General features: G+C 36.1%; 1 protein-coding gene across 5 annotated transcripts in view; it reads right to left on the bottom strand.

The window, feature by feature from the left end:
- LOC140141945 (uncharacterized) overlaps positions 1-18,068 on the bottom strand; it is a 79,025-nt gene that overhangs the window by 2,227 nt on the left and 58,730 nt on the right. For 3 of the 5 annotated variants that reach the window (XM_072163832.1, XM_072163834.1, XM_072163833.1), the window contains 7 exons: positions 17,260-17,421; positions 15,762-15,864; positions 14,569-14,700; positions 13,856-13,942; positions 13,074-13,172; positions 9,093-9,117; positions 5,365-5,386 (listed from right to left, as the gene is read on the bottom strand). In XM_072163832.1, coding sequence (XP_072019933.1) covers positions 5,365-5,386; positions 9,093-9,117; positions 13,074-13,172; positions 13,856-13,942; positions 14,569-14,700; positions 15,762-15,864; positions 17,260-17,421 — 630 coding nt within the window. The remainder of the gene's footprint in view (positions 1-5,364; positions 5,387-9,092; positions 9,118-13,073; positions 13,173-13,855; positions 13,943-14,568; positions 14,701-15,761; positions 15,865-17,259; positions 17,422-18,068) is intronic. The other 2 variants (XM_072163835.1, XM_072163836.1) reach the window with 2 other exon arrangements.

Genomic DNA, 18,068 nt, shown 5'->3' with positions numbered 1-18,068 from the left:
GTGTCATCTTCTTAGAACACAGTTATCAACCCATTACGTAGATGGGAACAGCAAAAAAACACATGGGAAGCACGGTGGCCCAATGGTTAGGGCGTGAGCTTCATAATCGAAAGGTGGCGATGTCAAGCCCCATGCACCATGGCCAGTGTGTTGCGTCCTTAAGCAAGATAGCTTAATTCCCAATTGCTTCTCTCCACCCAGGTGTAACATGGGGAGCTGCTGGGGGTAATCACAATCTAAGTCACTGAGAGTACCTGTGCATCAGCTGCGGACTTGGTGAAGTGGAAATAATTCTGATATATCCTAAATGTCAGCGGAATATTTGTTGAAGTATGCTGATAATTAGGCCATGCCTAGCTGAAGTGCATGTTAAATCAAACAACTTTCTTTTTTTATTTTTCTTTTTTTTTTCTTTATTATTTTTTATTTATTTATGCCCCTACTACTGTTACAACTGTGCATATCCATTTTATTATTAATTCTTATTTTTCAGGGGTGTCCAGGGGTAAAAACAAAATACATAAAAAATCCTTTTTAATTATGTTAAGTTTGCCGGGTACTACTATGGTACATGTTAAATGTTTCAATTCTTGAGATTGGAAGCTGTGCTAATATATTGCATTGGAATTAGCCTTATTAAGTTAGCTAAATGAGCATTGGAGGTAGAAAATATATAATGGTAGGCAGTGACTGTTCAAGAAATGAACCAATGGGCTATTCCAGTTGAAATCCACACTACCCCTGTGGAAGATTTTAGAAATATCTTCCATAGAGGGAGTATGTTTTTCAAATGTAATTGGTCAGGGTTGATCATTTTGAAACCCATACTCCCCATGTATTATGACTTTACCCATATCTTCAACAAATGGAGTGAGTATTTTAAATGGAAGTTACCCAAATGTCTATTTTATTTGAAACTTATACTCCCTCTGTTGAAGACTTTAGCTAAATCTTCCACAGGGGTAGTGTGGATTTTAAATGGAATAGCCCAATGAATGGCTTCACTTGGCTTGTGATACCTGAAAAGATATATCCTCAAACAAACTATGTGTGGCACCGCTCATTCTAAGCAAACAATGAAATACCAACCCAAGATGTGAGTGGTACATAAGTTACAGCTATAAAAACTAGTTTTAGGTTATGGGCAGTGCTTGCATGTCATATGTGGTATCCTATTTAACCCCCTGGACACTACTGGTCATCTAACAGCATTTCTGATTGGTTGATAACACAAAATGCTCATTTCAATTGCCCCCCTCAATATTTTTCTTCCCCCCCCCCCCCCCCAGTTTTGCCCTCCCCCAATTTTGAGGCAAAACTCCAAAATTATGTACATTTCCCCTTTTTGCTCTCAAAATCAATATTCCAGACATCCGACTCGCTTGATTGACATTGCTTGATCGTATCACAATTGACAAATTGTATCCCTCATGGAAGGAGCATTGTCCAATATTTTTTTTGATTTTTAAAAACTGAAGGTTAAAAAAAATAAAATCAAAAAACTGACCGACCAACCCAACCTTCACATTTTTCCCACTTGAGGGCAACACAACTGTACAATATTTTTTGGCCTAATACCAGCTTGAAACAAGAGCTAATGATTTTACTTCATCTATAAAGAATCTGCTCAAAATTAAAACATGACAATTCAAAAACTATACATGCTTGATTAGTACACAATAGCATCATGGATTATTTATAAATTAAATCATTCCAGTACAATGGACTAATCCATTTAAAATCCACACTCCCCCTGTGGAATATTTTGGAAATATCTGTCACAGAGGGAGTATGAATTTCAAATGGAACAATCACATTAGGCAGCTCCATTTCAAACACTCCCTCCCTCTGTGGAAGATTCAGGTTGAATCTTTTTCACAGGGGTTATGAAATTCAAATTCATTCCATTTGAAATTTATACTCCCTCTGTGGAAGATATTTTCAAAATCTTCCATAGAGGTAGAGTGGATTTTAAATGGAATAGTCCAATACAAGCAAACATAATCAAAACATAATGCTGAAAAACATCACTTAAATATGCCAAGATGCAAACCTAGTATGATCCTGTAAAATAATATTACACCAAAAAATAAATATTGATATTAGTACATGTCAAGTTCAAATGCACATCCCAATGGGCTATTCCATTTAAAATTCACACTACCCCTGTGGAAGATTTTGGAAATGTCTTCCACAGGGGGAGTATGCATTTCAAATGTAGTTGGTCATAGTTAATCATTTTGAAAGTCATACTCCCCCTATATTATGGCTTTACCTATATCTTCCACAACTGGAGTGAGTATTTCAAATGTGACACGATCTGGTCCATGGGGGCCAAAGGAGGCATTTTTGAAAATTGAGGTACTGTAATTATTACATTATACATACAATAAGCTATCATATACTGAAAACACCAAAGGTCTAGCATACTTGGTTCTAAAGTTATGAAGTTTTTTGATGTCTATTTTCTTATGTATTTTATTGTTTTTTACTCCATATTTTTACCTTTATCTCAGTTTCATATTTGCCGCCTTTGGCCCCCATGGACCAAATCGTGTCACAAATGAAAGTTACCCAATTGTCTATTCTATTTGAAACTCATACTCCCTCTGTGGAAGATTTTAGCTAAATCTTCTACAGGGGTAGTGTGGCTTTCAATTGGAATTGCCCAATGCCATAGTTACCGACCTGAAAGACACCATTGCATTGTGGTTAATAAGTTATTATATTATTTTCATAAATACATTATATTTCATGCATTCAGCATGCGGTATAAATAAATGCATAGTGCTCTGCAAAGGAATGGGATACAACACGGATCATATTTCTCACAAGCTCTAAGTTTTGAGTAGTGGAATGTCTGATCAAAAAGAGAGGAATTTAGGAAAGTAAGTATAGTTTTGTCATTAGCTTGCAAATTTTGAGACAAAACAGTTTTTTTAGAGCCTTGTAATGTTGATTTGTTTTAGAATTAACTTTGAATGTACTATCATATACTATTTCAGAAGAAATATGATATCAAATGTGCATTATCAATAGAAAATAAATGAATTATATAGCGTCAGTAAAAAATCTGCAACAAAATTTGGGTGGGCAACTTGCTTGTTGTTGGAACATGATTTGTGTATGAAGTTTAAATAATTATGCATGATCACTGTGTAGCTTATACTCTTGAGAGATTAACATATTAAAATAAGTCTTGCAGAACCATAAACCTCAAATTCCTTAACCATGCGATATATGTATATATCCATCGGCCACACCGTGTGATGGGTTAGTTTGCTTCTATTATGAGTATCTGTCCATTAGTGTATTCAATAGTTTGTGAAGAGAAGAGGCATTGGCTATAGACCTTTTCAAATCAAAGTTTGTCATGGATGACCCTGTTTACAATTCCGGGTCATCGGCGCTAACGCATAAGCGTAACTATTACGTCTGAACACAAATCTGCGTGTAAGACATGGTCAAGCGTTGGGTATGGCTTGTGCAAGAGATAAATATTGCGAAGACCACACAAAGACCAAATCAAATGTGCCGCAGATGACAAACATTTGCATATTTCTTTCTTTGTGACGACTCATGTTGATTTTGGCTAAATACATTGTATGTTCACTCAAAAGGGTATGTGATTCCGCTTCATTCATTGTGCACCAATTAGCTTACTGAATAAATACTGCGGTTTTCCGATCTTGATTTGAAAAGGTCTAATCTAGTTGAAATCCATAGCTGGGGGTGTATGGATTTCAACTGGAAAAGTCTATTGGGTATAATAATACAAGAGCTATAATATGCCAATATACTATGGATCAGCCAATTATAACTTCCCTTTCAAATGTGCACTCTTAATGCTCTGCGTGCTAGCCATAGACTTCAACATAAAAAAAAGTCAAAGTTTTGAGGTATTTTCTGAAAATATGAAGAGCTATCCAAAGAACCACTGAACCAATACTAGGCTTGTTTGTACTCATTTTAATGCATTTTGCATGCTGATTCCAAATATGGGCATGAAAATTTACAATTCTGAAATTTTTGAATTTTGAATTTTTTTATTTTTAACTTGTCGTCTGCAGTCGACACCCGCATGGAGAGAGTTAAAAGAAAATTCCTTTGCCATTCTTGTTAGAAATACATGTACCTAGTTATCGTTAGAAATGATTTACTCAAGGCTGGTGGTCTGCAAGACTTACTTTTCTTCACTGACATGCCACAAAACATTGTATTGTACAAACTCAAAAGTTGATGGAACCCTAAGAACTCAATCTTAAGTGTGGAATATTTCTTTTTGTCAAAGTGACTGTTTTGCTTGTTTGTAAAGTTTATACAATTCAACTTAAAACTGATGAAGATGTGTTGAAGTGGCTTTCTTTGCTTCTTTCTTCCTTCTTAACCCCCTGAGCACTACCTGCCAATCTAACATTGCCTCTGATTGGTCAATTACATATCTTCACTTTAATCACCAATCAGAATGGAGCTTTGCAAATCATTCACCCCAATTTTGGTGTGTGGTGAAACAATGTTGCTGATTGGTCCAATTGATAATGAAAGCTTCTTTTTGGCCAATCGGCAGGTAGTTCTTATAGAGTTAACTCACATTCTTTTAAGGGTCTTCTTGTTTATACTTGATATATTAGTTTCAGTTTATTGGCCGGGCTTGTGCATCTTGTACGTATGGCCTCAGTGTTTTTACAGGGATAAGATTACAAGCTGTTAGCGTGAACTACCTGCCGATTGGCCAAACAGAAGTTTTCATTATCAAATGGACAAATCACCAACATTGTTAGAATAATTTCACCAGACAAAAAAATTGGGGTGAATTATTTGCAAAGCTCCATTCTGATTCGCGATTTAAGTGAAGATATCATGTAACTGACCAATCAGTGGCAATGTTAGATCGGTAGGTAGTGCTCAGGAGGTTAAACAAACAAGTAAAACGGTCTCCAAGACAAATTTAAGGGTTGTAAGTTTTTTTTTGCCAAATCCAGAGCTGACAATCAAAGTTTCTTCTTTTTACTTCAGCATCAATTATTTTAAAGATTGAGTACTAGGGTTTTATTGATAAAACATGCAAATCATATGAATCAATCAAGAGTACAGCTACTGCCGCTATCAACGGAGACACACAAAGGGAGCTAGGAGGGGGTTAAAAGAGCGCCAGATTTAACATCAGAATCCCCTGGTTACACAGTGTCTAATCTTACATGACGCGTTCTCGGACAAATACAACCAGGGCATGCCCAGGGTGCAATGGGCCGCGCTTTGCAGGCACCAAACATACAAGCGATGCATCGTGAAGAGCCAGCAAAAGAGGACGAGTAGTGGTAGTAGAGTAGGAGCTAGTAGGTATCGAGAGATAGATGTACTGACCCCACCAATGACGACCATTTTCCTGTAAATTAGCAAGATAGAGCACAACACAATAGTGGGATCAACTTACCAACAAAATTACAAATGATTAAACCACACATGCATTTATCAAATACCTCTAACTGCGCCAAAAAAGTATCCTTACACTTGGTAAAAAATCCGAATTTTAAAATTAAACAATATTTGGGTAAATTTATTTCTTTAATAGATGCACCATCTAATCCGGCACATTATGATACCCCATTGAATCCAATGTGACAGAGTAAAGTTACAAGCATTTGATTAGACGATGGTCCAGTTTTAAAAGTGACAAATTGGCCTATTCAAAAATCCATGTGCTAGACATCTGGTTTGAGAGTGTTGAATGGCTAATTTATACATGCCTTCAATTTAAATAAAGGGAACAAAAGAAAACTGAAACAAAAGAACTGACAAATAAAATGAAAATTATGAATCAAAGTAAAAACTAAAATAAAAACTGCTTGAAATAAAGCTTCATTGAAGAAACTGTGTTATCTCCTTGTTTTGCTTGTTGGAATCTTTCACCTGGTTGAATAGGCCAGTTTGTCACTTTTAAACCTGGACCTTCCTCTAATATACCCAGACCTGCTTGTAACTTTACTTCTTGAGGTCACATTGGATTCAATTGGGTGTCATAATGTGCATGATTAGATGTGCATCTATTTAAAAAAAATTTACCCAAATATGATTCAGGTTTAAAGTTAGGATTTTTCCCAAGTGTAAGGACACTTTTTTGGTGCAGTATATTTTCCAGAATGCACCACAATAATTTCAGTGTTTCACAGTGGAAAGTTTTTTGTCTTTGTTTTAAGATGGCGTTAGTTTTCATGTATTACATGCAAAGCTGAACCCAAATGACTTTTGTCCACCAATCCGATATCGATGTTCCTAATATCGGTCATTTTTGTTTTTTTACAAAAAAATTTAAAAAAAGAAGTAGTTATAGACCCTAAACTACTTGTTATTCAAGGTTGGAAAGCAAAGAAATACTGACTATCATTTAAAAAAATAAATTATCTTGAAAGTATTTTTGTCAAAGTTGGATAAAGTTACACATTTTAATTACTTTTGCTTCTATTGAACAGGTAGCAATACATACTAATTCAATGTGTCCCTGCTGGTCAATACAAGCAACAGTATTTAAAATGTACAATTTGATCCAGCTTATGTGAACACATAAATTTGAAATCAATTTTAAGTGAAATACCAATATTTTTGTAGCTTATCTCAGCAAAACATCTAAAAATAATTTGTCACTAATGTAAGCTTAAATAAATATACTTGGAAACAATTACTATAACTTATACTCCATTCAGTCTATCTAAACTAAGACAACTGATTGATAATAGCCCATCCTGGCTAGATTCACAGCTGGGTATAATACCTGGCCTATGCATCTGTAAATCAAATGTCACTAATCCCCCTCTCACTTGCCTTGTATGCCATGAGGGCTGTTAATTGGTCAGTGTTTCAAAAGGGATTTTTGGTGAGCCCACAGAATTAGAGAAAGAGAATCCGGACTCGATCGCCATCTTGATACAGGCATGGAGCAAAAATTGGGGGTGTTCGGTTTCCCTCAGAATGCGCTCGAGGCCTTCATTGTCATCGCATTTGAGAGATGCGACCTGCACGCGAGTACCAAGATGCTTCAGATGAGACGCAGAATTATTTTCGTTCATCTCCGACCATCGGCAAGGACCCAAATACCCCAATTTTCTCTCCATAGCTGACTGCGCAATTGTGTGTGGCGGTATAGGGAGTACCAGTTCTCCTCCTCTAATTCTGTGGGTATCACAGCAGTATTCACACCTCTGCAATTGGGCAGATTATTTTATCCGTTTAGATAGACTGAATAAGGTATACATGTAAGATATTGAGCAGCTTAACAGTAAACAAGACTTTACATTAAGCAACAACTTGACATTGATAGAGAAGTGAAAAAAGAAGGAAAAGAAAAGACCTACATGTATAGTCACAAAACATAATTGCCTATCACCCATTGTTTTACATGAATATGCACGGAGCTTGGGTAAAATTAAAAATTATAGTTTTAAATCATCCCAACAAATGTGATTTTCAAACATGCATCAAAGATTTTGATGGTATCTATCCTGGTATATTCACTTTCTTAAACGAACTACCGTATTCATCCCATTAACCGTCCATGCCCCTTTAAACGCCTATCCAGTCGACAACAAGCAAACTGTGATAATATTAACTGCCCATGCAAATCTGGATCATGGTCTGAAACATATGGCATGTACACTGATGATGATGGATGAATATTTTGGGCCATTTTTTTAAGTATGCAATTATGTAAACCAAGTTAAAAAATTAAGTGCCCACCCAAAATGACTTTGTTAAGCACCCTGGGCGGTTATTGGAATGAATACGGTAATTAAAAATCCATTATTATGCTTTTGACTTGCCACAACAATTACTTTTGCCTTCCAGTGATACATCAAAATAACTTTAGTATATAAGATGGAAGACGTTGTTGTGGCTATTTATACCACATTGAGCATAATGTAATGAGCGTTTAGTGCCTGGTATCCCAAATAAATCATTTACAAACAGTGATTATTCCAGTTTAGTACCAACAAACCCAGGTTTGTAGGCTTCTTGATAGTGAAATATGTTGAGAAAGTGGTGAATTGGTCCCAAAGAATGGGGAGAAATCTTGTGACTAAAAGTGATCTAGCTGTTCTTTAGCTAGTTAACCCTATGAGAACTACCTGCCGATTGGCCAAACAGAAGTTTTCATTATCAATTGGACCAATCAGCAACATTGTTAGAATAATTTCACCACGCAAAAACATTAGGGTGAATTATTTGCAAAGCTCCATTTTGATTGGTAATTGAAGTGAAGATATCATATAATTGACCAATCAGACGCAATGTTAGATCGGCAGGTAGTGCTCAGGGGGTTAACATTTATGTTTCATGCTGGTTTCATGCAGACCAATTTCTCTTTTGAATTCTAGCACTTATGGCTTATGTTGCGCAGATATTTCATGGATAAATTGCGAGAAAAAGGTTGTCAACCCACTTTTCCCATCTATGAACTAGCAACCCAATCACTGCACCTGCAAGAATACCAATGTGCCATCTTTGTATGTAGGTGTGATGCACCTACCTCAATTCCTATGTAAAACAAGTGATAAACAATATACTTAATGTAAGGGATCCCATCATTTTTAAGAATGCAACCTTATTTCTTATAAGTTGCAAAACTCATGGCCCCATGTTTAATTGTATGACAAGCAGTGGCGGTGCTACAGAGTGCATATTTTTCTTGGCCCCTAGTTTGCCCCCCCCGTTTTGAAGCAAAAAACCCAAATTATGTAAATTTCCACTTTTTGCATGAATTTATCGCAAACTTTTTTGATTTTGAACCCCCCTCCCAAAAAAATCACTTTGCCCCCCCCCCAATAAAAATTCCTGGTGTCACCAGTGATGACAAGTGCCGCCATGTTCCTGGTAATCATGCTACCTACCATGATTCAAAGTTATCATCGAAAATAAGGTTGCAAGCAACAGGATGGCAGGTATCCCATATTAACATGCTACTCAGTGCACATAGAACTGTTCCAGTATGTCAAAGGTTGATAACTCCAATTACAATGTACATACACCAATATTAAAATTACTATTTTAGAGTCTTCACATTGTGAAATTGACTATCGCCAACTAAATGACATGTTTACCTTTCTCTTGATCCTTTCATCATGTCTGCATGAAATACCAGCAAGCAGCAGAGTATGAAGTTTGCATGGAAGAAAAGAATGAAAGACATATGAAAATATGAGTGAAATGAAACACACCACCATTGAAAATGTATGTTTGTTGATTATCAGGGATGTACATGTAAGCCTGAAGAAAAAAACATGAACACCTGAAAAAAGTGTGTAAATTCATGCTAAAAAGGTCCAAAACAGGCTGAAAATAAAAGAAATTGCATAAATCTAGACTACAAAAAAAACACCTGAATTCTGTTATAAAAATACAGAAAACTTACATCCCTGATTATGTCCATGGGTAAATAGAAGCAATGGTGAACTTATGCCACTGTTCATTATTAGCCATATTGCAACATATTAATATTAATTCTGCTGCATTCTTGTCCAGAATGAGAGGCAGACTTCAGGTACAAGCATACTTTATTGTATTGCACACTGCAGATAATTACTGAATTACTGTAAAAAGAAGCCAAGCTCAATCCAGTTGAAAAAAATTTGTTTTTGAAAGATAAATTAACTAAAACTTGCAATTTGTACATTATATCAGATTTCACCTAATTTCACAGTCACTACAATTAATATTCCCTGCAGTGTGCAGTACAGCTAGGTATGAATGTACCTCTATAGACAATTTTTGTAATTGACCACTTCGTCGCTGTTGGTGGCGTTTGGCTCTGCTAACTCCAATTTAGCAGAGCAGAAAACTGAAAGCGAGGCCAAATGATTTAATGACATACTCCCAATTAGGCAAAAAAATTAGGCTTCCTCTTTAAACTTACACTGAGACCACAACACTCGATCAATTGTAGCAAACGATGGGCCAAAGTTACTACAATCAAATTTTCTTCTCCTGGTGTTTTCAAATACCAAATTGACTTACTATTTTGTGAGGTCTTTATATTTATATCAGTGTAAAGCTAAAGGAACAAATCAAATTAATCAAACAATCATACTAACTTGCAAACCAATATCCAATAAAATAAGCCACAATGCGACAAAAAAAACAGGGTGGAGGTTGGGTAGACCTTTCAATTAGGAATTCGGTCAGTGTTTTCCCTCGATTTGTACAGCTTTTATTCAGCGCATAATAAATGTACTTTTTGCCCAAAACAGCTTATTTTACATGCATTATACAACAATTTTCATCACACTCAATCCACATTGGGCCAAAAAACAGCTGATTTTATATGCATTCGTTGCCTAAGACACACCTACATGTAGCAAAATATATATCATACGATTCTGGATGAGAGTTTCACAAGGTTGGACTAAGCAAATGTGCATTTACATCAGACAATATGTTGGAACAAAGGTTTAAGGATATAATGGGCTATTCTAGTTAAAATCCACACTACCCCTGTGGAAGATTTTGGAAATAATTACCACAGTGGGAGTATGTTTTTCAAATGTAATTGGTCAGAGTTAATCATTTTGAAACCCATACTCCCCCTGTATTATGGCTTCACCTATATCTTCCACAACTGGAGTAAGTATTTCAAATGGAAGTTACCCAATTGTATATTCTATTCAAAATTGATACTTACTCTGTGGCAGACTTTAGCTAAATCTTCCACGGGGATTTTAATTGGAATAGCCCATTTGATATTTGGACAAGTTCAGGACTACAAATCAGAGGACAACTACAAATTTGTACAATTTGCTTAAAAATCACAAGATCTTTTCGTAAACTGAAATTATGCACAAATTCATTCACAAACAACATGGAAATACCACCAGATTGCTACACAGACTGTCAGTCTAATGCTGGTTTCATATACTTTCTGCGGCGTGACGCTCCATCATGCCGCTTGCACTTGTCTGCAAGCGGAAAGGCACACTGCCGAGTGGCAGCTGCATGACTCTGAAAGCCACTCTTGCCCCTCAACACCGCTCCAAAATCATATTTTGTTCTCATACGTCAGAACGCCACCGCTCCAAGTTGATTTGAATTCAACTCCCTGCAGTGCTGCCGCTGCAGCAAAGCGGTGAACTGATCAATATATCGGCTTGCCGCTGGTAACCGCTAGCGTTTCTGGTGCGACTGCGCAGTGAAATAAAATCATCTTCAGAGTGGCAAAGCGGCGAGTGGCAAAGCGGCAAGCGGCAGGAAAGTATGAAACCAGCATAAAATCAAACATCAATTATCTTTATTACCTTAAGCTTAATAGAGTACTTAAAGTTCCAATGCTTAATATACATGAAGTTATAAACAAGACATGCATTCGATTCCTGTATGTGGTTAGCGTACATTTGTTCCAGGGTTGTTGCTCCTGTTCTTGGGATTCTTCAGTCTGTTTGTTCTGTTATTTATGAAATTTATTATAAGTTAATTTTAATTTATGTTTATATTTATAATTATGCATGAAGTATTATTTGAACAACTGGAAAATATAAAACATTGGCAGACAAAATTGCAAAATGTTCCTTCATTGGAAATAAGGTCTACATTTGTGACAGAGAAACTCCCATCTTTTGTTTTTATAATTATAAAACAAAGAAATAGCTGTTCTGTTCATATTTGATCTTAGCATCTCACACACCACTACCTACGCTAAGGAACCAGTTGGCTCCATAATTATCGGGAAAATTTTTACAGGCCACAATGCTAGCATTTAATAACCATTTGTCACTGTTAAAGTATAACTATGAAAGTCAGGGGTTTTCCTTAAAAATACTGCTTTGTTAATGTTCAACGAAATTGGACAAATGGGGTCTCAAAATGCACATACATAACCCGCCTGTCTTTCTATGTTAAAATATTGTGATTAAGATTCATGGTTCTGAGGCTATAGATGTATTTGTAATGGCTGTGTTACTTTTTGTGCAGTCTTTATATACTTACTGCACACAAAAAGTGTCTGTACACTTTTAAGTGTAAAACAAAAGAAATTTCTTTAAGGGTAGACAAGGTACTGTTGGTGAAGCAGCCAAAAATATTGATTTTCATTATGTAAATCAATATATTATTGAAAAATAACACTTTGATGTTTTGCAAAAGTTCATTCTACAAACCATGTACTTTCAAACCTTGCTTCATTTATCCTTGTTAATGAGTTATATACGTTTATGTAAGTGTTGCAGATGTTTCAGCCCTCCTACAACATAACTCAAGAACCACAGGACCTACAAAAGTATATGTGATATAGAAACAGGGATGTAAGTAACCTGAAATGGTGTGAGCGAAGTGATCAAGTCGAACGCTTGATCGGAGCGCTATCTGTTTAGCGAACGCTAGGGATCGAGGAATAGGCTATGAGGGTATCACCCCCTAAGAATTTTTTTTTGCTCTTTTTATGATGAAATATCATCATCCATTTCTCGAAATGTAAAAAAAAAAATGGTCATTTTTTCTTGATTCCAGTTCGGAAAAAACAGAAATCTGTTAAAAATCCGGAAAACTTACATCCCTGAAGAAATAGCTTTTTGCTTTAAGTGTATGGATACTTTGAACACTCTAAGACAATTAATGAAGACTGACTGATAAAATAATTTGGTGAGTATCTTTTTTTATTTATTCTTATTTAATATTTTTGTCTCCAAGAGAAAAGTTTTGTGGACACAGGCAAACAGATTTTTTTTATTTATAACATTTGGCGAAGCCAGGCTAAGCCCAATAGTGCTCAGAGGCTACTAAATTCAAGGGATGCCATCCGGATATGACGGGACAGGGATATGGGAAGAGGTCCGATTTTAGATGGAGGAGGAAAACCTGAGCACCCAGAGAAAAACCTGCGAGGATGAGCATGGATCGGCAACCAAACTCACATGTGGCACCACGGGTAATTGAACCCCGGCCACAGAGGTGAGAAGCGAGTGAGAAGACCACTGCACTAACCTGCCCTCCCAAATCATTTAAATGCAGAGTGATTAGCGTTTGCTTAAAAAATGAAATGAGTGTAGCTGTGATGTGATAGTATGACACAAGACCCAATGAACATATTCACTGACCTTCTGACTTCATCAGGTACATATACAAAATCCATTGGGATGAGTTTTTCCAGTTCTTCCAGGCTATAGATGAATTTTAATTTGCTGCTGAATTTGGAACTGCAAGAAGAAATAATAAGGCACTACATGATACAATAATAATCCTCTCAATGTTATTTAACATATCCCAACATATTTTATTTTAACAGCAAAGATTGTATTACAGATGGTATCTTAACCCCATGAGAACTACTTGCCGATTGGCCAAAAAGAAGTTTTCATTATCAATTGGCCCAATCTGCAACATTGTTAGAATAATTTCACCGTACAAAAAAAAAAAATTAGGGTGAATTATTTGCAAAGCTCCATTCTGATTGGTGATTTAAGTGAAGATATCATGTAATTGACCAATCAGAGTCAATGTTAGGTCGACAGGTAGTGCTCAGGGGATTAATTAATGACTATATATATTTATTGGATGGATTGACCATTGGATCTCTACATACATTTGGTGAAACAGGGTGTCCCTAATGTCTTGTTACCAATTTGAACCATCATATCTTTCATTAGGATTGGCCGTGGGGAAATCAAAATAAATATTTGGAAAGAGGAAATTTGTGCAATCATTTTCCTTAATACGACATACATGATCAATCAAACTACACTAAATGCGACATGCCAATACTGGTAACAAATAAGTGGTAGTCTCTTATCGACTGTCGCAAAAATCTCAAGAAAATCTCATTGTCGACAATTTTGACGACATTAGGTCTGTCGATAACAAGTCTACTATTAATACATACCTTACAAAAGGTCTGGTTAACCTGACAACTGTTTTGAGCCATGTGGTTGGGTGGACAAGGTATAGACCTTTCAAATTCTTCCTTAACCTAGATAGCAGGAAGAAAAACACGTACAAGTGGTTAATTATACTTTCATACATACACGCTATGTAACGGCGCGCGTGATTGGTCGAGAGCCGGGCATAAACAGCGTTTATACCCGGTGTCCCGGATGTGCGATTAAAAAAAAAAAAAAAAGAAGGAAAATCATGACTTTTAATAATGTTACTTGTAATTTTTTGTTATTATTTTGATGAAATAAGAATTACAAAATGTTCTTGTATGTATGAACGGGGTTCATTCGTATATTTTCATGACTAAACGGTTGAGTATGATCCAAATGTGGGTCTTAGGCTGCGATCACATAGAAGTATACTGTATTCGGTATTCGCTATGCGCTCATTCGATCAGGCTGAGTTCACATAATATACTCCTATGTGATCGCAGCCTAAAGGAACTGCCACAGAGCCTGAAAAAGGGACCCTTGATCGCTGCACATACCCATACCACATTTACATGTGAGTGCTCTCTCCAGGAGTAGATTCAGCAACTAGGACATTACATGGTTTACATAGCATCACAAGGACCAGCTATTTGGCTTATACACACAAGAAGAAAAGCATCTAAGTCCATGAACATATTTTTACATGATGATATTTTTGTGATAATCTTACTTTCTATCTATCATCTTGTAGCATTTTCTCATCCATCCCAGGCTTGGTATTTTACTCTTAAGAGCTGCTCCATGGAAGTATACTATCATGTAATCTTGTGCTACTAGCAACTCTAGAGTACTGACAACATATCTAACAAGTAAACAAACAAAATATCTATATTAAACTTAACATAAAAAGCAAACAAAATGTAACACAAGAAAAATATATATAGCATACTCATATGTAATAAAGTATACATGAATATCGTAACAGGGTGGGAAAAAACTCATATGTACTTTTGGCCCTTGAACATGGATAATGCCTTGTAGGTGTAGACTTTATATTGAAAAGGTTGCTTCATCCATGTTCAAGGGCCAAAAGTGCATGCAGGAAACACCTCATATCTACTTTTGGCCCTTGAAAATGGATAAAGCCTTGTAGATGTAGACTTTATATTGAATAGTTTGCTTCATCAATGTTCAAGGACAAAAAGTACATAATTATTATGATATTTTTCCCGCCAAATGACGATATCATTTAGTATACATGAAGACTTACAAATGTAGCAGCCCTCGCTGTAGAATATGTGCTTCATCACATCACACACTGGCACTGACTGCCTGAGAAGGAGCCACAGTGTGTGAAACGGCAAGGAAGATTTGAAAGACTATGATATATCTTGATTACTTCAAGATATATCTCGATTACTTGGGGATTACATTGATTCAACATTGATATTTTAATACACAATGTATTTAAAAATACATTGTGTACTAAATATTGAATATCGTCACTGGTCGGGGAAAACCTCATGTACTTTTCCCCCTTGAACATGGATGAAGCAAACCATTCAATATAAAGTGTACACCTACAAGGCTTTATATCCTTTTCAAGGGCCAAAAGTAAATATGAGGTGTTTCCAGCATATACTTTTGGCCCTTGAACATGGATGAAGCAATCTCTTCAATATATAGTCTACACCTACTAGGCTTTATCCATGTTCAAGGGCCAGTGACGATATGTTATCCCGTTTGTTCTCACCAGCAATCAGGTCTGATTTAATTGTGGTACACAGATTTATGGAAAATTTATACAAGTAAATTATGCTTACTTACTAAACATTTAATCTGTGTCATTATACATCTGCATCGATTGAGTGGAATTCTCTATTCATTTCATTTTTTAATTTTATTTATTTCATTGATACTTACAAGAATAGATTATGCATGACATAGTTGTAGTCCTTGCGTGACTTGTCTGGCATGTAACATGATGCAAATACAATAATTGCATTTAAACCATCTCCATAGTAGCCTGTTAAGAAAATGAATGAAAACAAGCTTTTATTTCTAAGGCAATGAAGTCAGGGTATGTCTGTGAAGATTATCATTCATCCAGGTATACCATTTTTTACCCTAATGTGGCAGGTTTTTTACCATAATGTGGCAATGACAGCAACACTTTGAGGCAGCTGTTTCGCACGTGCATCTAGGCATCATCTTTATGGTATGATGTTGGGCCGTAGTGGTCAGCGACAACCTGTAAAGTGCTGAGGCTTGTGGATCAACGTCTAGGCATTGTGCCTGTGCATAGCACACTATAAATCACTCTGTTGGGGTTTTTTTTTGTGAAATTTGCCATATTGGATTTTCATATACATGGGGACTAAAATTCAAATCCACAATAAATGGTCTAGTCTTGTTACAGAGGTTTATGCTCTTAGCGTGTTGTCAGCAGAGCAGGCAGTGCAACAATCTGGAAGTACATCATTTTGCCCTCCAAGATCAGTGACAAGTAAACATGCAAGAGACTACCTTTTCTGATTTCATTCACTGCAATATCCAATATCTACTCCCAATTCCAGAAAAATACAGCACTAATTTTTTGGGATTAAAAAATATTATCCTGTTTTGCCAAATGAAACATAGCTAAATCCTAATCCTTTAGTTAGTCCTGACTGGCAATAAAAGTCAAATTTTAATATTTTTGCAATTTGAGGAAAATGGTCCAAAAACATGCAATTTTGCATGTTTTCTTACAATTGTAGTCACAAAATTGTAAGACTTGGCATAAGTCTAAGCATTCAAAATCTTGAGTATAAGGTTAGCTCATAATTTTAATAGTATACGCTGGCGAAGTTACGTAATAATCGGATTAACTACCATAGCAATAGGTGAAAACAAATTTTGAATATACCGCGCTGCACTGATACGTTCACACGGTACCTCTGCATTGAACCATATCATCCTGATCACTTGCACCTGTAAGATTAGTATCTTTGAAAAGACCAGTATTGTATTAAATCTATGATTGCAGTCATACACAGGTAATGAGTGTAACCTGCTTGTAGTGCAGCGCGACATGTTCAAAATTGTTTTCACCTATTGCTATGGTAACTTCGCCAGCGTATATATGTTATTTTTGATAATTGGTTATGCAAAAGATTGGAAAATGTGTTTTCCAAAAATTAGAATGCATAACTTGAAATTAGTCTTTGGGCTTGATTGTCACAGAATACGAAAAAGGTTGAAAAATGCATGTTCTTGGCCCTTATTAACAAAAATTGACCAAATATTACAATTTTACTTTCATTGCCAGTTAGGACTAACTGAAGGATTGGGATTAATTTCATTTGGCAAAATAGGATAATATGTTTTTAATCCAAAAAAAAAAATAGTTCTGTATTTTTCTGGAATGGTGAGTACCTACCTCCATGTGACAAGACTTTCTTGTATGGGTTTATTGCTCTCATATCTACTGCATGTTCCTTGCCTCCTATCATCACTCTTCTCCAGTTCTTCTTGTCTTCCATCTCTTCTTTTGCAGAGTATTCTGGTATTGATTCTGGTTTTTGACCTGTACCTCCATCATCTGTGATACAAGATGCAAGGTGCAATATTATTTGGTCATTAGAAGGTGAACATAAGTATAATAAGTTTCTAGAATACAAACTATCCTTTTAAAGAACTTTGACCCGATCAACAGCCTCCCCCCCCCCCATTTACCTTGTTGTTCATGAGATTTTGGTACCATTTATTACAGTAAAATTAAGTATTTCTTGGCCAAACTGGAACATGCGCATTGCATCCATGTAGCGTACTAAGTATGTACACAATGTAAGGCGCATGTATGCTTTCTTCTGTACCGTGCTATATTCGTGTGTGTTTATCGCGGAGCCACTAGCGTTTATAGTGTTCCAGTTTGGCCAAGAAATACTTTATTTTACCGTAGATCCTACTTTTTTCATTACCGTCCTGATATTTGATGTTCCAAATTGATTAGTGGTAAAATCTCCATGCTTAATTGCACATGGTGTTTTGTGGGCAGATCCAGCAAATTTCACTGTGATGAAATCATAACATACATGTACGCAAATTTTGTAAGTTTACTGTTAGTTAGTAACAGCTTATTGACCGCTTTATTAATGTATTGTTTTGTCGACAATTTGTAGACATCAGATCTTGCGATTTGACGATTGTCGACAATGTAAATTCTACTTCACATCATCCCTATATAGC

This window comes from Amphiura filiformis, chromosome 20 (genome assembly GCF_039555335.1).
Source record: "Amphiura filiformis chromosome 20, Afil_fr2py, whole genome shotgun sequence".
Lineage (NCBI taxonomy): Eukaryota > Metazoa > Echinodermata > Ophiuroidea > Amphilepidida > Amphiuridae > Amphiura > Amphiura filiformis.
Note: the sequence above shows the minus strand (reverse complement) of the source record. Positions and strands in the feature narration are given on the sequence as shown.